Source organism: Herpailurus yagouaroundi, unplaced genomic scaffold (assembly GCF_014898765.1).
Source record: "Herpailurus yagouaroundi ecotype Mexico unplaced genomic scaffold, PumYag 202, whole genome shotgun sequence".
Classification (NCBI taxonomy): domain Eukaryota; kingdom Metazoa; phylum Chordata; class Mammalia; order Carnivora; family Felidae; genus Herpailurus; species Herpailurus yagouaroundi.
The window spans coordinates 1,103,941-1,127,627 of NW_024412433.1; the positions used below are offsets into that span (position 1 = coordinate 1,103,941).

At 64.4% G+C, this 23,687-nt stretch overlaps 2 protein-coding genes across 17 annotated transcripts in view; one reads left to right on the top strand and one right to left on the bottom strand.

Moving 5' to 3' along the window:
- Positions 1-14,221, top strand: part of ANKMY1 (ankyrin repeat and MYND domain containing 1) — a 50,650-nt gene extending 36,429 nt beyond the window's left edge. For 10 of the 16 annotated variants that reach the window (XM_040450453.1, XM_040450459.1, XM_040450452.1 and 7 more), the window contains 3 exons: positions 3,163-3,241; positions 3,973-4,133; positions 13,666-14,221. In XM_040450453.1, coding sequence (XP_040306387.1) covers positions 3,163-3,241; positions 3,973-4,133; positions 13,666-13,808 — 383 coding nt within the window. In that variant the 3' untranslated portion in view covers positions 13,809-14,221. Of the gene's footprint in view, positions 1-3,162; positions 3,242-3,972; positions 4,134-5,204; positions 5,398-7,294; positions 9,569-13,665 lie in introns of those variants that run through there. The other 6 variants (XM_040450464.1, XM_040450458.1, XR_005783164.1 and 3 more) reach the window with 5 other exon arrangements.
- Positions 14,222-14,740: 519 nt separating this feature from the next.
- GPC1 (glypican 1) overlaps positions 14,741-23,687 on the bottom strand; it is a 32,460-nt gene continuing 23,513 nt past the window's right edge. The window contains exons 2-9 of the mRNA XM_040450465.1: positions 21,809-21,967; positions 19,804-20,195; positions 18,827-18,992; positions 18,001-18,131; positions 17,795-17,914; positions 17,563-17,696; positions 17,061-17,236; positions 14,741-16,673 (exon numbers count right to left, since the gene is read on the bottom strand). Coding sequence (XP_040306399.1) covers positions 16,444-16,673; positions 17,061-17,236; positions 17,563-17,696; positions 17,795-17,914; positions 18,001-18,131; positions 18,827-18,992; positions 19,804-20,195; positions 21,809-21,967 — 1,508 coding nt within the window. The 3' untranslated portion in view covers positions 14,741-16,443. The remainder of the gene's footprint in view (positions 16,674-17,060; positions 17,237-17,562; positions 17,697-17,794; positions 17,915-18,000; positions 18,132-18,826; positions 18,993-19,803; positions 20,196-21,808; positions 21,968-23,687) is intronic.

Sequence of the window (23,687 nt, forward strand, 5' to 3'; positions counted from 1 at the left end):
CCTCTGTGCCCCAGAAAGGCCTGACCTCTGTGCCCCAGCACGGCCTGTCCTCTGTGGCCCAACACAGATTGACTTCTGTGTCCCAGTCACCCAACCTCTGTGCCCAGGCTGCCTGACCCCGGCAGCCCGAGATTTAAAAAACAGTTTCATTTACGACATCAGTAAGAATAAAATACTTATTAATACACTTAGCAAAAGCAGTGCAAAACTTATACTCTGAACACTACATTACTGAAATGAAAGGAGGCCTCGATAAATGGAAAGGCATCTCCGTATCAGAATCCCATTGTCTACTTTGTACAAACCGAGAAGCTAATTTAAAAACTCACAGAATAGCTATAGCAATCTCGAAAGAAAAGAACAAAGTTGAAGGACTCACGCTTCCTAAATTCAAAATGACAAACTTACTGCAAAACAACAATACAAACAGTGTGGGGGCACAAAGGCACACACGGAACAATGGATGGGATACAGATCCCGGAAGGAAGCCCACGTGTATGTCCGTTAATTTTCAGCAAGGGTGCCAAGGCTTTTTAGTGAGGGTAAGAACAGACTTTTTAATAAATAGTACTGGGACAGCTGGTTATCCAGACACAAGAGAATGAAGTTTGACCCTACCTCACACCATATACCAAATTTAATTCAATTTGCATCGAAGACCTAAATGTGAGAGCTTAGACTGCAAGTCTCATGAAAGAAAACATAGGGACAGGGGCACCTGGGTGGCTCAGGCGGTGAAGCGTCCGACTTCGGCTCAGGTCACGATCTCATGGTTCATGAGTTTGAACCCCGCGTCGGGCTCTGTGCTGACAGCTCAGAGCCTGGAGCCTGCTTCAAATTCTGTGTCTCCTCACTCTCTGCCCCTCCCCTGCTCGTGCTCTCTCTGTGTCTCAAAAATAAATAAACACTTAAAAAAAAAAGAGAAAGCACAGGGACAAATCTACCCATCCTCAGACTTGGCAATGAATTCCTAGGTATGACACCAAAAGCATAAGTGATGAAAGAAAAAAATGGATAAATTGGATTTCATCAAAATTAAAAACTTTTGTGTTTCAAAGGACACTATCAAGAAAATGAAAAGACAACCAACAATGTGGGAGATATACTTGTATGTAGGGTAAATTTAAAAATTTTAGATCTCCGTAATAAAGACAACTGAATTAAAAAGTGGATGGGGCGCCTGAGTGGCTCAGTCGGTTAAGCATCCGACTTTGGCTCAGGTCATGATCTCGTGGTTCATGGGTTCGAGCCCTGGGTCAGGCTTTGTGCTGACAGCTCAGAGCCTGGAGCCTGCTTCGGATCCTGTGTCTCCCCACTCTCTGTCCTCCCCCACTTGTCCTCTGTCTCTCTCTCAAAAGTAAATATTAAAAAACATTTTTAAAAATGGACAAAGAGTATGAATAGAAATTTCTCCAAAGAAAGATACACAAATGGGCATGAAGCACATGAAAAGATGCTCAACATCATTAGTCATTGGTGACGGACAAATCAAACTGCACTGAGAGAATCCCTTCGCACCCACCAGGAGGACTGTAATCAAAAAGCAACACGTGTTGGCGAGGATGTGGAGGAAGCCCTCGTTCGGGGCTCGTGGGAACGTACCACGGTGTAGCCTCTTGGGAGAGCAGTCCAGCTTCCCTCGAATGTTAGTCGTGGAGTCGCCGTATGACCCAGCGATTCCACTCCCAGGAAGAAAGGCGAGAGAAAGGAGAATATAAGTCCACCCAAAACTTGTGCTCCACTGTCTACAGCAGCAGCATTTACACAAGTCAGAGGATGGGAAGAACCCCAATATCCGTCAACTGATGGATGGATGAGCAAATTGTGGCACATCCACATGATGGAATGTGACTCACCCGGAAAAAGGAGTGAAGTGCTGCTACGTGCTGCAACGTGTATGCGCCTCAAAAACGTTATTTTAAGCGGAAGAATCTGGTCCCCAGAGACCACACACACACACACACGCACGCACGCACACACACACACACACACACACACACACACACTCACACACACACACTGTATGAGCTCATTCACATGAAACGTCCAAACTGGGCAGATGAGCAGAGATGGAGTGGATCGGCGGCTGCCTGGGACTGGACGGCCGGAGAATCACGGCGTGATGGTTATTGGGCAGGGTTCCAGTTTGGAGTGATGAGCACGTTGGACAGTTGGTCACGGCGATGGCTGCGCACGTGTGGATGTGCTAAGGGCCATTAAACCGCGCACTTGAATGCGTGAATTGGATGGAACGTGGAGGGCATGTCACCGAAGCCGTTAAAGAGCCCCAGCACTCTAACAAAGAGATGCTCTCTTTTCTCTGCCCGTGTCCTTTGACACGAGTGGCCGTGATGCTGCGGCACCACGAGATCCCGCGTCCAGCTCGGCTTTGCCGTCACCTCTCCTGGTGCCACGTGGTGTTCACCACAGTGGCTTTGACTCTGTGTGCACGGTCACGGAGCTGGCTCCCCGGGCCCACGCTCTAGCCCCTGTAGCGGCTGGGGTGCAGCCCTGGCTGCCGGTGGGCGCGGGAGGGACAGGGGAGGAAGGGGGGCCCCCACCTTCTCTGTTCTCGTGGCCGGCAGGTGTCTGTGGGGTTCCTGCCTAATTAGAGGTCAGGCGGCCTTCCTGGGGAGGACTGATGTGCCGTATAAGGAGAGGAAGGCGGAGAGGTGCAGCGGACCCCCGGTAGTAACTAGGGGGGCTCACCGGCCTCTGGCCCCCGGCTCAGGTGCGTCCCGTTGCCAGCTGCCAGATGGCAGAGCCAGGAGTGTCCGCTCCAGAGAGTATCGTGAGCTGGCCAAGGGCAAAGAAGCCTGGTGGCAGAGGGGCAGGGTGGCCAGGAGGCTGCAGGTGCGAGGCCAAGGATGCAGGAGCAGAGGGGGGCCGAGGGTTGAAGCCCCCCTCCCCAGAGGTCGTGGACTCCTCAACGGCCCCAGGCTCCGCCCTGTCTCCTCAGACTTGCCTTGGGCTGTGAAAGGCTCGGGGGGGGGGGGGGGGGGGGGGGCCGCGGGGTCCCCCACCCAGTTCCCTGCAGGGCTGGGCGTGGTCTCCCGGCAGGAGGGTGGTTGAGGTGGGCAGCTCAGAGCTCCTTACACCCGAGGGCACCACGGCGCCACTAGGCGGGCCCGCGGGGACTGACACGGTTCTCTGTCTGTGCAGCGGAGCTGACCCCCTACCGCAGGCTGAAGCAGAAAAGCACCGGCCTGTCCAGGGAGCTCCCCTCGGAGGAGCAGGAGCCGTAAGTGGCTGAGGGTGGCCGTGGGCCGGACGGTGTGACCGGCCTGACCCCCTGCCCAGGACCGCGTTGCTCCGTCTGAGCCCTGAGCAACACGGGCCGTGGCTGGGGTCACGGGTGCCCTCCTGGAGCGGCCCGGTGGGGGGTCTGAGCCTGGGCTCCGCTTCTCAGAGACATCTCTGCTGGTGCTGCCCTGGGCCCTGCGTCCCTCCCAGCCCCTCCCCCACCCGCTCCTCCTCGAGGTCGTGGCTCTGCAACCACCCGGCCTTTCCAGAACAATCTCTTTATAGACGTACCCCTGTGGGCGTCCTGGAAGGTGCCTGCCCGGTGAAGCCTGCTGGGTGAGGTGCGGGTGAGGAGCGGGGACGGGCCGGGGGTGCGTCCACCCCGGGGCTCGCCTTGCTCCCGAGGCAGACGGCGTGGGGGTGCCAGGCTCACTCCCAGTCGCACGGGGTGCCCGCGGGAGTGTGCTCCCCTCGTGCCGTGGCGCGTCAGGGTCTCTGACGCCACGGCGTCGTCTCCTCCGGGCCCTGGTGGCGGGCTTTCAGGCGGCAGGGTGTGTTTCCCGCTCTAACCGGCCCCGTGCCGGACGTCCCTGGACGGGGACTTGGGGTCTTCTGTCCGCGTGTGAGTGGCCATCCCGTGAGGGGGACGGCAGCTCCGGCGGGGACGGCCGGGAAGGTCCCGGGGCTCGGGGTCGGGCGGGCACGGACGGCGGTGTGGCTCCTTTGCAGGATCCCCTTCTTCAAGTTCTGCTACCAGTGCGGCCGCTCCGTCGGGGTGCGCCTCGTGCCCTGCACCCGCTGCTACGGGATCCTGACCTGCAGCAAGGCCTGTAAGACCAGGGCCTGGGGTGACTTCCACAAGAGGGACTGTGGCAGCCTGTTGGCCATCGGTGAGTCCGGCCGCCGGGCAGGCTGCGTGGGGCCAGCTGTGCGTGAGGACACGGGCACCGGCCCGTGGGGTGGCTGAGCGAGGGGGTCGGTCATTCCCTGAAATCTCTCAGATTCAAGCCGCTTCCCACAATCCCCGGACGGGCCTGTTGTGTAGACATTGAGCCTACCTGGTCCTTCTCCGGGCGTCACGTGACCGTGGCTCCCCGGAGGTGGGCGTGGCCTGGGCTCCACAGAACTGGCACGTGATCCGGGGGCTCCATGGGACATGAGAGGGGCGTTGCTGGACACGTGGGGCTCTGCTGGGCACGTGGGGGCTCCGCTGGACACGTGAGGGCTCTTGTGGACGGCGGGGGATCCTTCTGGACACACGGGGGCTCCACTGGACACGTGGGGGCCCTGGTGGGCACTGGTTTCCCTGGATCACGGGGCACTTGGCCTTGGCGCTGCTTCTGGAAGCTTCCTGCCAGCCCACCCTCCCCGCCTCCCCTCCTTTGGGATGACCTGAGGAGGAGCTACGGGCTCGTGGGTGGCGACGCCACACCAGGGCTCCACGGCCCCGAGGGTGCCAGTGCTGAGCACGACTGTGTGCAGAGTTGTCCCCTGTTACTTGACCAGGCGGAGGGAGGGCCAGGTGTTGGCTGCCCTTTCTCGGAGCCTGTCTTTGGTGTGGTCGGACAGAGAGGCTGGGCTGATCCCGCCCTTGGGTCCGTGGCTCTCTGAGCTCTGACTCTCCGTCCTCCACGTTCACCCTCGGTAGAGTGGGGATTTTACTGGGGGGCTCCCGTGGGGTGCGCCTGGATTGGGCAAGGCGTGCAGACCCCGGGCTGGGAAGCCCCCCTCTGAAGAGCCGTCACGGCTCACGCTCCGTCCTTGCCACGCGTGCCACACGTGTGTGAGCGTGAAGCCAGGCGTGGCACGGTGGGGTGGGGGGGCTCTCGTCACCCCGTGTGCGGCGGGGAGCGCCGTGTCCCAGGTGGTATAGCAAGCTGGCAGGGCCCACCGGGGGTGGCCCTTCTGCGCTCCTGCCTCCCGGGGGCAGCCCGGGCCCTCACCTCCGTGCTCCCTGCCAGTTCCCGGTCCAGAGGCCCACCTGGAGGAACCGCACCTGCTGGAAGAATCCCAGTAATGGCGTGATGCCCGAGGCCCGGGAGGGCCCTGCGTGGCCGCTGGCGGGCGGCAGGCGGTCTGCACCCATGGGGCTGTGCGTGGCAATGTATCCCTCCTGGCCTCGCAATAAAGTGGCCCCACTGGGGATGTTTTTAACCCCTTCTGCCTTGCTCCGCCCCTACCCTAGGGTCTCTCTGGCCGTTCCTGCCCGGCGGCTGTCAGGAGACGGGCACGATGGGTGGATGAGGGTCACGGCTGGAGCGCAGTCCAGAGATGACTGTGGGGAGGTCACTCCTGCGCCCGGGGGGATGTTTGGGGCCCCTTTCCAGGGGCTCCCAGCCCTGGGTCTCCATCGGTTCGGTTCCTGCTCAGAGACTCCAGGCTCCCTGCTCCCTACTGGTGTCCGGGGCGTTCATTTCTTCCATGTGCATTTGCTGAGTGTCTGTGTGGGTCAGGCACGCTCTAGAGGGCACGGTGCATGTGGAATTCACCTGTGACTGAGATGGAGGTGACCGTGGGGGTGCCTGTGGGTCGTCGGCGTGGTTGCAGTGGTGCTGGGCCGTGGGTGGTGGGTCTGCTTTCCTGGAGGGGTGGGAGGAAAGGGGCAGTGAGGTCTGAGGACTGGGGTGTGACCGCTCAGAGCACTAGGTGGTGGGCGTGTGCAGGGGGCGGGGAGTGGGGCGGGCAGGTGGGAGGGATGGTTGGGAAAGGGGGGCACTGAGCCCGTGTGGGGACCCCATCAAGGCCGGCTTTTGGCTGGTCAAGGCAGCCCTGCCTGGGGCTGTTGTCTTGCCTGATTTCCTTGGTGTCTTGTCAGAGCTGGGGCTCCTTGGTGGCAAGCTGGCCGGGGGGCTCCCAGGCGATGCTCCCGTAAGGGGGTGAGGAAGGCGGCTGGGCAGGAGGAGAAAGGGCCGTGAGTGGAGCTGTGCGGCTTTGTATCAGCCCCGGAGAGGCACACGACCCCCCGCCCCCCCCACGTATCTGAAAGTGGGGGCTCGGTCGATAGGTTCTAAACGTAGCCACAGACATCTTTCTGTGCTATTAAAAGTTTTTCTGCAACATAATTTTCCCCAAACGAAGATGATTTTTATTGTGATGATGCACGTGTTTATACACCTATTGTTTAAAAAAGAACACAACAGGGGCGCTTGGGGGGCTCAGTCGGTTAAGCGTCCGACTTGGCTCAGGTCTTGATCTCACGGCTCCTGAGTTCGAGCCCCGCGTGGGGCTCTGTGCTGACGGCTTGAGCCCGGAGCCTGCTTCGGATTCGGTCTCCCTCTCTCTCTGCCCCTTAGGGAGCAAATACAAAACAAATGTGAAACCACAGTCAAATAAACCGTTGGAAATCGTCCTGGTCTTACTACTCGAGGATACCCTGAACATACCAGGTTCTAATCTGTCATTGTGCGTGTGCGCACACGGGTTTTTTCACGTGTCCTTCCATTTGGTTTTAATTAAACGACCCATTTTGTGACCTCGACCTGCCTTTCTGATGCGCCAGGCGCGTCGCACCATCTCCGCGAGGGAGCGGAGGCAGGTGTGGCGCCAGGTGGCTTCAGGGCTCACCGGTGGCGCAATGCTGCGCGCACACACCCTCTGCCTCGGTTCGCAGAGGTGGTGTTTTCGGGTTTTCAGAGCGCTCTCGTCTTCTGCCTCCTCCTCTTAGCCTGCTTGTGAGGCTGGTGAGCGAGTCTACGCCCGGTCGCCCGGTGCCTAGCAAGCGTCGGCAGTAAGCTCGATGTCCCACCTCCCAGGGAGCGCGTGTACACAGGGAAGTCCTCTGCACACGTGATCCTGTGTTTGGGCTTTTTCTCGTGTTACTGGAGATGCTCGCCCTTCCTGCCTCGGGAGCGCTCCCCCCGGCCTCTTGTGCGGACGACCTTCTCCCAGTTCGAGTTTAGCTGCACGGGGTTTCTCACTCTGTCATCAAATCCGGTCCTTCTGGGTCAGGTTTGGTGGCAGGTCTAGGAAGCCGTCCCCACATGGAGAGGTTACAGGGCCCAGATTTGACAAGCGATCTTCACGCGTTATTGTTTCACCTGTAATTTCGCAGTCAGCCTAGAGTGAATTGTCGTGGAAGATCTGCGAGCCGCCCGGCAAGAACTGTCCCGGAGGCCGAGTGATGACGGGACCCTGGGAACCCTTCGCTTGCCGGCCGTGTGTGCCCAGGGTGCCTGAGTCCCGGACTGTCCAGGCTGAGGCCCCTGCGGCATTTCTGTTTACCTGTGATGGGTGCCGGCCGCTACTGCACGCGGACGGGGTCTGCCGGGTCAGAAGGCGCCTTGTTGTCCTCGTGTAACTGTTCTGACGGTCCAGTGTGACTGGGAGGGCGCGGCGTCTGCGCCGGGGGGGCCTCCAGGCGGGGATGTGCCCTCCGGGCCCAGCTTCGTAGTTTCCTGTGCAGAGGAGTCACCCCGGCTGCTCTCGGACCTTTCTGTCCCCCACCCACTCCTGTGGCAAGTCTGCTCAGCTCTGCCTTCAAAGTTGGCCCCAATCAGGCCACTTCCGGAACCTCCTGCCCCCACTGACCCTTCCCTCCTCTCTGTCCCTGCAGCCACCGAGGCTCCGCGCAGCCACAGGGCCCCCGCGTTGCTCCCGCATCCACTTGGTGTCTGTCAGAGTCCTTTGCTTGGCTTGCTCCCTGCGCCCGTCGCTCACGGTCCCCCTTACGGCTGCTCCGGCCCCCTCCCCGCCCCTGCCAGCGCCCTGCCCTCTTTCAAACATCCCTGTGGCTCCTCCTTTCCCGTTCTCAGACAGCTGCCCAGTGGAGTCCTCTCTGCTTCTGGGTCGACTTGTGCCTTGAGCACTTCCTCTCTGATGGCCATGCTCTGGGCACCTCAATATCGTAGGGGACAAGATAACCGGATCCCTGGCCCCCGGGAGTCTGTTCTAGAAGGGAGAGCTCTCGTGTGGGAGATATGCCGTGTCTGCCAGACCCCGGGACAGGAACGGTGTTCCCGGGAGAACCTCAGCCGCTGTGAGGCCACCAGCCGGTGGGGACCCCGGCCGCACTGATAGCGGGCCCAGCCGGCCGGCCGCTGCACAGGCCCACCTCCCTTGGCGCCGGGGCTTTCCCGCTTCCCGTCCTGTCGGGAACAGCCTCTGGGCTGGTGGCAGGGTCTGCGGGTGCCAATGGAGGATCCAGCGGGGGATCCCGTTCCTTTTTCGTGTCCGCGGCTCGCTCTTTATCCCCTCCGGGGCTCACACGAGCTGGCAGCGTCGCGGCCTTGTGTCGACAGGGGAAAGCTTTGCCACCACCGGTTTCTTAAAAGGATGGAGATGCGTCTTACGGAAAGGTACACCGAAGTTAGTCACTCCAGCTTGAGTCTTTGCCTCCGGACGTCACTTAACCCATTCATCTGTCTGTCCAGTCCCCGTGCTGCCTGCGTGTGTTTTCACGTATGTGTGAGGCGCCCCCGCCTCGCCCCGTCTCCCCACCACCGGCGACGCTCAGGCCTGCCTCTGTCACCCAGACATCCTGCTCATCAGGAATCCGGTGCCTTCCGTCTTCAGAAAATGCTGAAGCAGCCGCCTCTCACCTCGCTCTTCTTTGCTGGGCACCGAGGCATGGGCGGGGCGGGGCGGGGGCATGTCTGCTCGGCCCCGGCTCTGTACCAGTTCCGTGCGGGGGCTGTGGAGACGCTGGCCCCGGCGGACATGCAGTGCGTCCTCTGACCCCTCCCAGAGCAGGTGCGTCCCAGCCAGCAGCCGCCCGTCACGTCCTGAGTGCCGTGGGCCGCCGGGCTGGTCTTCTGACTCTCGGGGACAGCTCGGACCTTCGCTGTGCCTGCGGTCGGCTTTCCCCACTCTCGGCCGAGCTGTTTCTGCTCCACATCAAGTAGAAGCTGGACACTGCCAGAGTGTGGAGCGAGGAGGGCCCCCCCCCCCCCCGGTCGCCTGTCCTGGGGGGTCCTGCAGAGTTCAGCTCCCTCCTCGGAAAGTTCTGTGATGTCGCTGAGCTGCTCTACCTGCTTCCCTCTGAGCACGAGGTGCCCCGGACACCCAGCTGCCGTGGGTGGACCCGCCTCCCCTCTCCTCTGGCTGCAGTGTGCACGCCCTTTGGCTCTCTGCGAACGTGGGAGTTCTGGTCACTCAGGCCCTGTTGCAGCGTGCACGTCCCAGGAGGACGAGGAGGCCCGTACCCAGGCCAGGCCCCGCGCCGAGCCACCACCCGTCTCCCTGCTGGCCTGCGCCCAAGGACCTTTGAGGCCCCTGCTTTGTGGACTCCTCTGTCATTGGGGGTCTGGCGCCCCTGGGACTGTCAGTCACATGCTCAAGGCGCAGAAGAGGTGCGCGTGCCCAAGTCACACAGGGGAGGAACACCCAGGTCTTCTGTGCTTCAGGGCGCTGCTGGGCGTGGGAGGAACGTGGTGGGGGTGTGCGGTCAGCGGGGACAGCGTGCGGGGCCTGGTGACTCGTGAGGACCTAGACACCGTGGAGGAGGCGGCCTTGGAAGGCCCGGCTGGAGTCCGTCTGGGGGCTCCGCTGAGCGTCAGGGTCGTGAGGGCAGGAGTGGAGGCCAGCCGGGTGGTGGGCGTGGGAGGGACGGGTGCTCAGGGGAAGGGCCTGGTGGGACAGAGGCAGAGCTCGGCACAGAAATGCCCGGCACGTGGGGGGCACCCGCGGGAACCGGGCCACAGAGAGTGTCCACGGTGGCTCACGGGAGATGCAGCAGAGCCCTTGGGGTGGACGTGGCCCGTGATGGACGATCACCGGGACACGAGCTTGCGCTGGGGGTGGGAGTGGTCTCAGGGCTCTGCCGTGGGAAGAGGGCTTGCCCCCAGGACTGGGGAGGGGGAGCCCGGAGCGTGGGACTTTCTCCTGCCCTGCTAGACTGTGGAGGGTGCGTGTCTCTGTGCGTGGATGTGTGTAGACGGCTGCTTGCTGAGTAGGCAGAGCGCCGGACTTGACAGGCAGCTGACTCAGGCAGCTCTCGGGGGGGCCAGTTTGCTGAGAGCGGTCGGGGGCTAGCCCACCTGCCCCGCCCTCCGGGGTCCTCCAGCTTGTGTGTGCTCACCCGTCCCCGCCCCTTGCTCCCGTCTTCACGCCCCTCCAGGCTCTACTCAGCCACCTCTCTGGACCCTTGGGGTCCTCTCTCAGGCTGGGAAACAGGTGGTCTGCCCCAGCCCCGGCGGGCCGCACTGGGAGTCGAGGTGGGGCAGGTGGGGGCAGGACAGCAGAGGTGCGGGTTGTCACAGGGTGACCAGATGGCGGCCTCAGGGCGAGCTTGGAGGCGCCTGTGGCTCTAGACGGAGTTGGGCTGTGGCAGAGCCCAGATCGGGTTTAAGAGACGGTCAGGAGGACAGTGGGTGAGGGAGGGAGGCTCAGGCTGGGGAGCTGGCCAGCAGGAAGGGGGGCGAACGGTGGCTGCAGCAGGTGCGCTCTGGGGGAGGTAGGGTCCAGGAGGGGACCCTGCACCAGGGGATGGGTGCAGGGGGGTGCTGGGCCTCACTTATCAAGGGAGCCGATGGAGCCGGGCAAAGATGATGGTCTTCAGGGTGCGGGGAGGGGCAGAGGTGCAGTGGGAGGGCCAGTGCTGGGGAGGTGGAGGGACCAGCCCGGTCGCCACCGCCCCCTCCCCAGGCCTTCCATACCTGGGCTCTTGGGAGAGCGGGCAGAGCCCCGAGGGGCGGCCGGGTAAGGTCAAGGGAGCCTTGGGAGGAGACCCCCAGGAAGCCGGGAACGGGGGTGGTTCGGGGAGCCTGAGAGGGGAGCGGCCAGAGATGAGCTGGGGACGGAGAGGGACGGTCGGTCCGGAATGTTGGCGATGGACACAGAAGGCCTGGAACCCGTGTTTGTCAGGGTTCCGCCCGGAACCCAATGTTCCGTGACTGTGCAGAGATGGCGTTGGGGTGGCCAGGTGCATCCTGGGAAGGACACCGAAAACCCAGGGCCGGGAGCCTGGGTTCCTTCCCAGCCACGGAGCGGAGGCACCGCTCCCCCCCGTCCCTTGGAGCCTGGCGAGCCAGCACCTGCCCCTGTCCCCTTCCTCTGGCCGTGTCCGCAGACTGACCACAGGCCAGGGTGGCCAGCCTCGTTCTGTTTGTGGTTTGGGCCCTTTTATTTTAAAGAGCCGCCCCTCCTTCCCAAAGCGTCAGGGCTCTGCAAAACCTGGCTCTGACCTGGCTCAACACTGCACATCTTAAAAAATCAACAAAATAATGAGAGGAGCCCCTGACGCACCACCCCCCGCCCAGATGTCCACACGGAGCTCTGCTCATCTGGTGTCTGGTTTTTCCAGAAGGGAACGAGGTGCAGTGAGGCCTTCCGTCTTCTCCCTCGCGAGGTTCTCTTTTCATTCCTGCGTCCCTAACAGACTCGTGGGATTGTTTTCCACTGTGAGACTTTTCACACGTATTCAATTTTTATTTATTGGCCATTTGGAGTCCCCTGTCTGTGATTTAGCTCTGTGTGTGTGTATCTTTGCCCACCGTTTTCTACGCGATTGCCTTTTCCCTTGATGGTGGAAGCTTCTTACGTATTCCACGGCCTGCATTTCCACGTCTGGTCTTTCTGGCGCAGGACCGAAGGCTGACGCGGCCGCGGCCGGCCACATCTTTGCGTGTCTGGGAAAGGTCGCTTCACCCTCAGCTCACGCTGTCCTGTTGTCTTGCCCGTGTTCCGAAGCGTCGCTTTCCACATTTTTGTCCGTATTCCTTCCCGATAGATTTGTTGTTGCCAGTGTGACGTAGGGGCCCTGTTTTCTCTTTCCCCCTGTGGCTGGTCCGTGGCCCAGCACCATTTATTTCGTGCCCTCTTCTCCCCCAGCCCCCCTGGCAGCTGCTCGTGTGCTCCCTCCCTACAGACTCGCCTTTTCCAGAATTTCATCCTGAGGGACTCAAACCGCAAGGTCTTCCGTAGCCTGGGGGCCGCAGTCAGGCTGACAGCCAGGGGACCGGTGCAGTGGGGCTTTGTCTCTATGGGGGGGGGGGGGGGGGGCCCCCCCCCCCCCCCCCCCCCCCCGGAGGGGGGGCCACCCCCCCCCCGGGGGCCCGGGGGGGGGGGGGGGGGGGGTCCTCACCTCCTGTGGGCGTCCCTACCTCTTGTGGGTGGTTCCCTGCTTTCGCAGGGGTCCTGTGGGGGGTCCCTAGCCTCCTGTGGGGTCCTGCCTGCTGTGGGGGGTCCCCGCCTCAGCTTCTGTTGGTGCTTTCCCCAGCCTTTTGTTTTCTTTTAAACAATGCACGCGTTCTAACCTGACGATTTCCATCTCTTTCTCTGGGATACCACACAACACCGAATTTGTAGGCCGCTCGTCCTCTTACCCGTGTTCTCAGGCTGTGGCTCTGGGCACTGGGTGTTCTTGGCATGTTGTACTTTTTCATTTGAGTTCCCATCACGGGGCATTTGTCACTCCCTCTCCCGTGATCGGAGGGCGCCCCGTTTCTGGGCGGAGCCCTGGCAGCACAGCTCTCTCGGCCCGTCTGGCCGGCAGAGAGCTGCTGTTCCTGTGTCCAGGCTGCCCGGGGTCGGCTCCAGCGACCCCCCCCCATCCCCCAGGGGCATTTCTGTCTGCCCCACCCCCACACTCCGTGTGGCCTACAGGGACCCTCACTCAGGTGACCTCAGACGGCTCCTGACTCTGTAAATGTCCTTGACTCGTCCAGCATCCTGAGGTGTCTGCGGAGTGGGGGGGTCATTGCAGTCGAGCCACCGTGCGGCTGTGGCGTTTCAACGCCAGACATGTCCCCGTGTTTCCTCCCGCTTGTCACTCTTGCTTGGGACAGTGGCCGACGTGGCTGTGTATTTCGAGGTTCCCTAGAGGGTCCTGGCTGGCTGGTTTCCCTGCTTTCCCCGGTGGGGCCCCGCAGTGCGGGGGGGAAGCTAGAAATGTCTCCCAGCCTCAGGGCCACGTGAGGGGTGGAGGGATGTGCTCAGAGCCACCACTGCCGCCCTTCACAGGCCGCGGCACCTGCCCTGGCCTCGGCCCGCACTCTCGACGGCTCTGACTTGTGACTTGCCGCCTGGCTTGTTTCCAGAAGGAACCTAGCCCCTGGTTCCAGTCTTTCCACGTTCAGTCGGGTGTGGGGTGAGAGAATCTGTTCTCTATCCCGAACGAGAGAGCTAGCACTTTGATTATAAATGTGACTTCTGTCTCCAGGTGAAGGAAGGCTGGTGTCACCTGGATGGGAGCAAAGCGTGTGCCCCGTGTGTCCCCTGCAGAGCCCCACTCTGGCCTGCCCGGGCCGCCACGAGGGTCTACGCAGCAGCTGGCCGCTCTCTGCCAGCGGTGGGGGTGGGGGTTGGTCCGGATGCCGGTGGCTTCCTGGATTCCCCAGAGGAATGAATTGGGACCCAGAGCCAGGGAGGGGCCTCTCCTCGACCATCACCTGGCCGGCTGTGGGCGGGGGGGACCCTCCCCACCTGCCCGCCCGCCGTCAGCTGTCCTGTGCTGACGTCCACCTCACTTGGGTCCTCTCTCCCCAGCAAGGAAAACGCATCCGGCTGGGCGCACGCCCAACTTCCAGAAGACCTCGAAGCATCTGGGCAAGGAGGCGAGCCAGAAGCCGGAGGCTCGGAAGCCACCACGCCGGTTAAAAGGCTTCTATTCCACGTACAGCCACGAATGACTGTCTAGAGAGACCCACCTGCCCCCTCAGGGAGGGAGGCCTTCGCCCCCACCCTCACCTCCTGGGAGGAGCTAGACCAGGGGCCACCCCGGGATCCCCGGGAGGCGGGCGACTGAGCCTGAAGCCTCTGCTCTGTAGGGGAGGCCGGCGTATGGCCCAGGGGCCATCGAGGAGCCGCAGGCCCTGGAGAGGCCCCCCCCGGCCCCCCCCCCCCCGCCCGCGCCAGGGCCATGTCTTCCCTCCCAGGACGCACTGCCCGGCTAAGCAGAGTCCCGGGCCGGGGGGGCCGGGGCCGGGTCGCTGGTTCCTCAGCACTCCAGGCCCGTGGGGACAGAGAGGCTGTGCTGAATGCCTGCCAGGCCCACCAGTGTGGCCGCAGTTCCCAAATAAAGTGGCCCTTTAAGGCAGCTCCAGCTTCCGTGTTGGCCTCCAGGCTCTGGCCGAGGAGCTGGTCACGAGGTCCCGCGCTGCCTGTGGTACCGGGTCGCAGGGCACCCCGTGGGGGTGGTGATGGGGCCCGGCAGCTGTGCCCCAGCGATGACGCAGGACTCCGCTTGGTGGGGTCTGGTGAGGTGGCAACAGACTGGACCGTCAGGATGTCCAGCCAGGCCAGGCCCAGCCTCACAAAGCTGGTCCCCACTTGGCGGGAGCTGGAACCTTCCTGGGACACGCGTCAGGATGCGTGTCCAGGGCAGGGAAGGAGCAGACACAGGTGGGTCCAGGCCTCTTCCGTCTCACTGGCACTGAGCAGACACAGGGCAGGCCGCTGAGACGCGGACCCTGCAGCCTGGGGGCTATGCCGCCCGACGCGGTCTGTGTCCAAGCCCTCCCCCACCCCCCAAAACGCCGCCCCGAGTCACGTCTGCTGTGCGCAGCCCACGGACACATGCTCACCCCCGAGCTGGGCAGGATGGGGCCACCACAGCCACACGAGCTCTCCAACCTTTTATTCGTACAAGGACTCAAGAGCATGTGACGCCAGGTGACACCGTGCAGGGGGACACAGCAGGCCTGGCTACGGCCCGGCCAGCAACTGTGCTGGGGCCACCCCCTCCAGAGAGGCACACAGGGTGGGAACACCCACGCGCGGCCAAGGCTGCCATACGGGCACGTGGGCGGCCGCTGCCCCAGAGCCCCCGAGAGTTCAGCTGGCCTTTGCCTGCTGGGAAGGAGGCCCCAAGCCCAGCTCTCTGGGGTGGCAGGAGCAGAGTTATCACGAGGTGGGGGTGCCCGTGGGGGAGCGCTGCCCGGCGGGGCACAGGCTGGGGGCCCTGACCAGCGCAGGACGCAAGGCAAAGCAGCTTGAAATGGCCTTGTCAGGTCCCGGTGCTGGCTAGGACTGCTGTGCCCGGCCACGGGGCTCAGCATCCGACAGACCCGTGAGGGTCCCCTTGCCTGAGCCCCTCTCTGGCAGGGTCCAGCCCCCTCCCCAGGACCCACAGCAGCTAGGGCCCAGGAGGGAGGGAGGATGGCAGGGTCCCGGGCCCGGACAGCCTGAGTAAGCAGGGGTGTGCCCAGGTCCGGGAAGCCCGGGTGCCTCCAAGCTCTGGGAGTAGCTGAAAAGCAGCTCTGGGTGAGCAGGTGGAAAGCGTCTGTGAATGTACGTAAGTTTGGAAAAGCCCTTAACTGTCAAAGCCCCCTCCCGGGCCCCCTGCAGCTGGTGGGGTCAGGAAGGGCCAGGCCTCCTGGCCGGGCTGAAGTTTCACTGGCCTCCCTGCGTCCTGTGGCCATGTGTCCCCTCCAGCCCTGCCTGCCCCACCTCGAGCTGGGGGCCGCAGGTCTGGGGGCGGTGAGAGGCAGGGCACGGGCAGGCAGCTCCTGCACGCGGCCGCAAGTCCCCGTGCAGGCGTGGGGCCCGTGTTTGAAGGGGGCACCTAGCCTGCTCTCCCGGGATGGCCAGGACCGGCACCCCCAGCCTCACGTGAAGGTCAACCAAGGGCGGGGCCCGGAAGTGGCGAGGCCGTGCCCACAGCGGCCCACCTGTGTGCCCCACACCCTCGTAGCCAGTCCTTGGCGAGAATAAAGTCCAGACAGACTCATCGGCAAGGGTGCCTTCCCAGTCGGAAGTCGCCCTGACACTGAGGGCCTCGGGGGGCGGGGTTGGGGGGGGCACGGCATCACGGGGGCCTGGTGGAGTCAGAAGGGTTCATGCATAATCTCAAAGCCCCTGCTAGACCCTGGATGGCAGAAACCCTGATGCCCTCCCAGGGATTCTTAGGCATCCAGGGGTGGGCTTTGCTTTCTGACACACGGAGCCCGGAAGTTCTGGGCAGGAGGAGGCAGGAGAGGAAGGCACAGGCTCGCACTCTCCAGCGGGACGCTGCTCGGGGAGCTGGGGGAGAGGTGCGGGCAGGCAGGCGGGAGGTGGCCACCGGCATCCCCCAGGTCCCTGAAATACATGGCTTTTGGGGACATTGTTCCCGGCTGACCTGAGGCCCGCATACAAAATTAAAAGCCAGGGTGGCCGGCAGGACCAGGGCCCCCTGCCCCACCCCAGCACAGTCCCAGAGCCGGGGCCCCTCACTGTCCCTCCCTGTCCTGCCCCCGGGCCTCTAGGCCCAGCAGAATTAAATATCGTCTGTTTTGCGTTTTGGCAAAGTCAGTTCTTGGCCTCGGTCCCTGGGGCCTGCGGCAGTTACCGCCACGTGGGCCTGGCGGCCGAGAGGACCAGGGAGAGGAGCAGCATTAGGGACACGCAGGGCCGGGGGCAGCCGGAGGCAGACGTCTTCTGGCCCTCCCGCTCTGACAGGCCCGGGAGGGCGTGGGTCAGGGTCGTCCGTGGGCTGGAGCTTTTCTTGCTGACTCTCCGGCCACAGAGGTCGTCGGGGCAGCTATCCCCGCTGCCCGAGCCACTGCTGTCGTCACCTGGGGAGGAGAGGAGGCTCCAGCAGGCCCGCCCCACCGTGAGGGGATCCCGGGCACAGCAACCGTCCACACAGGCCTCCCGCGGTCGGCTGTGCCAGTGCCAGCTCCGCCCTGAGCTCCCTGACCTGCCCGGGCCTGCCGGGTCCGTATGGACATCCTGGCCAGGCCCAGCTGTGCTTGGGGACACACGGGTGGGGCCTGCTTGGTGTCTGTGTCCAGACAGCAGCAGCATCTCCCTGCCACCGTGGGGGCCTGGGGGCTGGAAGGGTCTCTCCAGGGCACCCTTGCCCCGCCCCCAGGGCCCCGCCCCCAGGGCCCCGCCCCCAGGGCCCCGCCCCCAGGGCCCCGCCCCCGTCCCCAGCCCCGCCCCCAGGGCCCCGCCCGCACTGGCGTCCTGGAAGTCCACGTCGTTGCCATTGTAGGCGCTGCGAAGCCGGTTGGTCATGACCTTCAGCTGCATGATCTGTTGGCGGACCGTCATGTCGGGCTTGGTGATGTCCACCTCCACCTCAGGGTTGTTGATCTGATTGGCCAGGCCATCACCCATCACTTCCGGGAGGTACCTGCGGGCCAAGGGCAGGCCCTGGGTCACGGCCTGGTCCCTGCCAAGGGGCAATACCCTGGCACGCCCTCCCACACCCCTCTTCTCCTGCCCAGGTGCTGGCAAGCTCGAGACCCCCAGTGGCCTTTCAGGGGCCGATGGGAGCCCACAGTCGCGGGGCGCGGGCACACGGAGCACGGTACACGCTGCCGGGAGCTGGCCCGGGTGAGGGTTTCCTGTGTCCTACTGCGTGTCTGCGCACACAGCACTTGGTGCCACAGGCCACACAGGCCCAGTTCAGACCGCGAAGGGGGGCTGGCCTGTGGCCAGCCAGGCGGCAGCACCTACCGGCCCTTGGCCATGCCGTTCCAGCAGCGGTCATCACTGGCGGTGCTCATGGCCATCTTCTCGCTGCACAGCATCCCCGGGAGGCTGATCCAGAAGTCCTGGGCATCTCGGAGCTGTGCCTTGGCCTCGGAGACCTGCAGGGCGGGAGTCAGACCACGGGGCGCCCTGCTCGGCCTGCCCTCCCCTCCCCTCCCCTGTCCACCCAGGGCCCGGCGGGCTGAGGACCACTCACCAGCTTCTCCAGTGAGCCCGTGGGGGGCCTCTCTTGTAGCACCAGCTTGCCCCGGCGCTGCTTCTGCTCAGGCCCAGAGCTCTGGGGGTTCACCTTGGGGTTCCCGCAGCCCTGGATGACCTGGGGGAAGACCGTAGGGGTCCTGCGGGGGCACGAGGCCACATCCGGGATGCCACTCCACGCCCACCGCACCCTCCTGCCCGCACCTTGGCTGTGAGCGTATCCCTGTTGTCCTGGAGGGCGTTGATGGCTTCTGCGAGCCACAAATGCACACTGCCGATGACGCTTTCCGCACCCGACGGGCCCCAGAACTTGTCGGTGATGAGCACCATGGAGTCTGGGACAGGCATGGGCACACGCACAGAGGGCATTTGGTAAGTATGCGCGCCAGCCAGACTGTGTCCACACGTGAGCTCACGCGTGTGCTGATACGCACGCGTGCCGGCCGGCCAGGGGTCCGCGGGTGAACGTGTTAGTTCCTGTGTGTCGGCATGCACGCGTGTTGGGCACACGCGTGTGGAAGCTCACGTGTGCTGGCACATACTGAACTGGCCCACCGTGGGCGGGTGCTAGTTCACACGTGTGGGTGAGTCTCACGCATCAGCACATGTTGAGCGTGTACACGGGTCAGCCTGCGGGGTCAGCACAGTTAGGACTTACCGGTGCCGGAGCGCGGGCACGCTGGCCCACCTGACGTCAGCAGCGTCAGCTCACATGTATTGATGTGGATGCGTGTGGGCCCCCCACGTGTCGGCACGTGCACAGGCCGGCTGGCCCACCGCATGCGGTGGCCCGCCTTAGGTCACGTTCACGTGGGCACGTATGCGTGAGGGGGCCCTTGCTCAGCGGGCAAGGGCGAGGAACTAGGACCCCGCAGGGCTCCATCCCAGGCAGCAGCCTGCACTCAGAATGGCCTCCCTGTCTCTTGACCCCGGGTCACCCTCCTCCCAGGGCCTCTGGCCAGGCACTCCCGAGGACAGGACTGGCTTTGTCCCTGCTCTGCTCTGGCGCGTGGTGGCAGCGAGGGCTCACCCAGAAGGTTCCTCCACTCGGCGTCGAGGTCGGCCTGGTTGGCCAGGCAGCCTTTGAGCACATTGCGGCAGTAATCAGGGCAGGGCCGGGCGCCGGGGACCCCCAGGCAGTGTGCGCAGTAGACCAGCTTCATGACGGCCCTCGAGCACTCCGGGCCCAGGGGCACCTGCGGAGCCAAGGCAGCCTGAGCCCAGCCCCGCAGCTGGGCGCGCCCAGCCCCCCAAGGAGCCCCGGGCTGGAAGGCTCTGGACAGAAGTCAGGAGGCCTCAGTTCTGCCCCACCCACGGTGGGACCTCCGCCTGGCCCCGGCCCTTCTTGGGGAGCCCCTCTCTTCTCAGATGATCAAGCAGGCCCACGGGTCGTGGGACCACTCATCCTAATGACTGCTACCGTCCTAGTGAGCGACTCCCTGGAACACTGCCGTCACCAAGCCTCACGGGGGAGCGTGAATAGGTCTGTGTGCCACGCGCACGAGGGGACTGAGGCTCAGGGCTGGGAGGAGGACCCCCTAAAGGACGCCAGCTGGAGGCAGAGAGACGGCTCACACCGAGGCCTGTGTGGCTCGGAGGCCGATACCCTCCCCCTCCCTGGTTTGTCACCAGGGGGTCTGACTCCAGCTGCCTCTTTGGGGACGGGCCTGCTGGCCCTCGAGGCCTCAGGCCCCGGCCAGAGGCCTCCGAGCCAGTTGCCCTTTCGACTCCCGGCCCCTGACCCCGCAGTCGACTCGGCCTCTAGCCCCACACCTTCTCCCTTCTGGTCCTGCATGGGACCCAGGCTGGCTGAGGATGGGACCGCCCGGCTGCCCCCACCGGAGCTCAGGAGCTCAGTCGCGGGACATTGGGACGTGCTGTAGGCGGGGCAGGGAGCCGGGCCAGGAGACCCCGGGGCACGGGGCGGGGCCGAGATGCAAAGCAGGGAGGGCGGGGGGCGGGGCCGAAGGGTCCCCGAGGTGGGGGGAGGGGGGCCGCCAAGCGCACCTGGGCCACCTTCCGGACCACGTCACTGGCCACGCCCAGGCCCTGCACGAAGGCGCGAGCTGCCACGAAGGCGCGGGTGGCGCGCAGGCGCAGCTCGCGCGGGGCCTCCCCGAAGGGCCGCAGCGCCTCGGCCTGCTTGCCCAGACAGTCCAGGTAGTCGTCGGGCAGCAGCAGCTGCGGGTGCAGCTGCCTGAAGAGGCGCTCCAGCAGGCGGGCCCAGAACTCGGCCAGCGTCTCCTCCAGGTGCAGGTTTGCGCCGCGGTAGTAGAGGCGCAGCTCGGAGTACAGGTCCCGGAAGGCCCTGGCGCTCTGCGTGTACAGCTCCCCGAAGGCGCCGGGGAAGGTGTCCTGCAGCGCCCGCTCCGACTCGTTCAGCAGGTGCTGGAAGTGATCTGGGCCAGTGGGGGGGGGGGGGGGCGGTGAGGCCTCCCGGGGCCTCCTGTCCTCCCCACCTGCACACCCCCTTCGCTGTGGAGGCCAGGCCGGGATTCAGGGGGCTCTGGCCCAGACCCCCGATGCCCCTAGGACTTCTAAGACCTCCCCCCACCCCCCGGTAGCCTGGGGTGCAAAAGCCTGGGTGGGGGTCCCCTCTCGGGTCTCAGGGCCTCCAATGGACACTTCTGAGCTGGGGGCAGGCTCAGGGTGCCCTCAGGGACTCATTGGGATCACCTGCAAGGGGGGCAGGAGGGTCCTCTGAGTCAGGAGGTGGGGCCGCCTCCTTCCTGCTCCCTGCGTTGCCTCCCCCACCCCCCAGCCCCGTGTCCGGCCCTCCCTCTCATGCCTCCCAGAAGCTGGCCTGCCTGAGGGTCCGGGTTGGATCTCCTGTAGCCCTTGGGACCTGCCCAGAGCCCCAGACAGATGTGCTGCAGCCTTCCGGGAGACAGGGCGTGGGCGTGGTTTGGGGGAGATACATACCCTGCACCCCGTATGCCCAGAACGGGGTCCCGGACAGCACCCACCCCCTTTAGCAGCAAGACTGCAGACTGTAACCACACGGCCCCTGCACTTGGACTCGGCCTCCAGAGCCGTGGCCACCCTCCCCGCACAGGCCCCTGGACCCTGGGCCCCCAGGGGTTTTCAGGCTCCTCCACATCTACCCCACCCAAGGCCCTGGACTGTAGGGCTCAGGACACCCTGTGCAGCACCCCAGGTGGGAGCCGGGCAGCTCCTGGCCAGGCTGTCGGATGGTGGGAAGGAGGTGGGGGGCTGAAGTCACAGGCCCCCAAGGACAGCCACTGCTGCAGGTGTTTCCAGGCTGGGCCTCAAAGCCACTCAGGGCTGTCTGCCAGCTGCAGGCTCACACTCTCCCTCCTGTCTCAGCTCGGAGGTCACCTCCTGGGGGCCCCCCAGCCCAGCGCCCACACCGTCCCCCTGGGGTGGCCACCGTGGACGTCGTTACACCGGCCCACTCTTCACTGTCCAGGGCGTTCGCTCTCTGCCCAGACACGGCGTGAGACTCTGGGTGTGAGACCCACGAATGCCACACACAGCAGCTGCCCCGGAGGTGTGAGGGCCACGCCCGGGGCCCCAAACTCCTCCTGCCCCCGCACCAGCGCAGACCCGGCCCTCTGAAGCCCCATCCTCAGTGCCCCGCCGGGAGCTCAGCCCTCACGCTGCGGTTCCTGGCTCCGGGCCACCTGGTGGCCAGTGCAAGGCCTGTTCCTGCCTCTAGGGATAAGGAGCCACCTTGAGAGCAAGAGGGACCCTCTGAAGGGCCGACAGAGGGATGGGCCTGATCTCCCCAAACGTGCACGTGTATTGCCGTGCACACCACGGGGTGGACAAAGTCGCCTGCAGACCACCCCCCGCTCACGGGTCCCCTGCTTGGGCCCCTGCATGTGGGCAGCTTTCTGCTACCGGGACACCCCAAATCTCAGCTCCCAGCCTCAGAGCGCTAATAACCCCACCCATCCTGTGACCCTGCCTCACCAGCAGAGGTGCCCTCGTGCCCAGCTCCCCACCGTGTCAGCGTCTGGTGGTCCCCAAACCCCAGTGGCCTGCTCACCATCGAAGTTCTGCAGCTGGGTGGTGAGTGTGGCCTGCAGGGTGCGGCCGCTGTCCAGGAGGGCTGTCTCCAGTTCAGCCCGGCTGCGGTTGGCCAGGTTCTCCTCCATGTGGCTGGTGCAGCAGGTGTAGCCCTGGGGGCAGATCCGCAGGTGCTCACCTGTGGGGAGGGGCCGGCGTGAGGGGAGGAGGGGCGGGGAGGCTGCTGGGGCATGGGTCCGGGGGCAGGCACAGCTTTGGGGACCAGGAGAACTGGCCCTGGGGCTTGGCGGGGTCTCCTGGGCAGGGTGGGCATGAACAGCGGACCCTGGGAGGGGCACAGCTCCAGTGAGGGTCCCGGGGTAGGCGGTGCAGTCCCCAGCGTGGGACACAGGAGCAGGGCTTCCTCCGCAGGCCACCCTCCAGGCCGTCTGGGACAAACGCAGCCGGGCTGGTCATAAAGTGAGGGTGCAGGGATGTCGGAGGTCCCCCCGGCCCCTCAGTCCCCCTGCTGCCACCATGCAGGTGAGGAGGGCCATCCCAGGGGCTCTGGAGCAGCTCAGGTCACAAATGTGACCCAGCACGGAACTGCCTCAGGGCCCTGTGTATGCGCGGAGGGGTGGGCTCCCAGACTCAAGCCTCCCCAGGGTAAGCCTCCAGGCCTGCATGGTGCCCCCTGCCTGGGCTTTGGCTGAGAACGGGCAGGGAGGAAGGGGTCGCTGACGGGCAGGGCCGGACAACCAGAGCCTCCTTACCCCCCCCCCCCGCCCCCGCCCCCGCCCCATGCCAGAGCACGTGGGGGGCAGCCTAACCCAGCCAGGACACGGCCTGGACACAGATCTGCCGGGGGCGGGCAAGAGGACACACGGGTGTCTCCGGATGTCCCTTCCGCTGCGTCCCCAAAGCCCCCATCACTCCTCATGCCGCGGCCTTGGCCCTTGGCTCCAGGGCAGCACCACTATCCGTGTTCCCACCTTGGGGTCAAGGACAGGTGCTAAGTCACACAGCCCTGTGGTTACACCGCTGTGCATACTGCGCCGGCCGCAGGTCCCAGTATTACGATCACAGCAGTTCGGAGGTGGGTGCCGTGACCCCACTTTACAGACCAGAGACAGCGAGCTCAAAGAGACTAGTTTCCCGTCCAGTCCATGCTGCACAGTGAGAAGCCAAGGCTACCTGCTTCCAGGCCTCCACGCCCTCCAGGCCTCCCCGCCCTCCCCACCCATCCCTACCCCACCCTGCAGGCCATACTTCGTGCCTCTAAGCTGTGGGAGCGGTCCCTCCTGGGGCCGTGTGGGGGCGGGGTCATCCTGTGCACGGTTGTGGGGTGGGGGTGCGGCGGCCTGGGCAGAGTTCTCTGGGTTCTGAGGGCTGGGGGCTGGCTCCAAGGTGAGCCGCGGGGGAGAATCAGCAGCCCTGGGTGCAGGCAGCCTCTAGGAGAGGCCTCGGGTGGAGGGGAGAGAGAAGTTATTATCCTGAGGCTGAATTGCCCAGAATTGCCTCTCGGGACCACCGGGTCACACCACGTTGGACTATGTTTATCTGCTGCCGTGTCTGGCCTCCGTGCCCATTGGCGGGACAGGCGCCGCCGAGGCCTGCAGGTGCGGTGGGAGGGGCCGCAGGTGGCACTCAGACAGTGTCTGGTCTCAGACACCTGCTCCCCCCAGGGGCTGCATGCCTGGAGGACCGCCGCCCCTTCTCCCAGGGCCTGGAGGTGATGCTAGCATGTCCGTCTGAGGGGGGCTGGGGCCCCCATCTTGGGGCAGGGCTGACCTCGGGGTAACAGACTGGAGCTGGGGACCACTTGTGACCATCCCCAGGGGAGCCCCAGGTCTGCGGGGGGGTGTGGCCGTTGGGGACCTGAGGCCTGACCCTCTGGGTGAGCCAGACCTTTCCGGGCC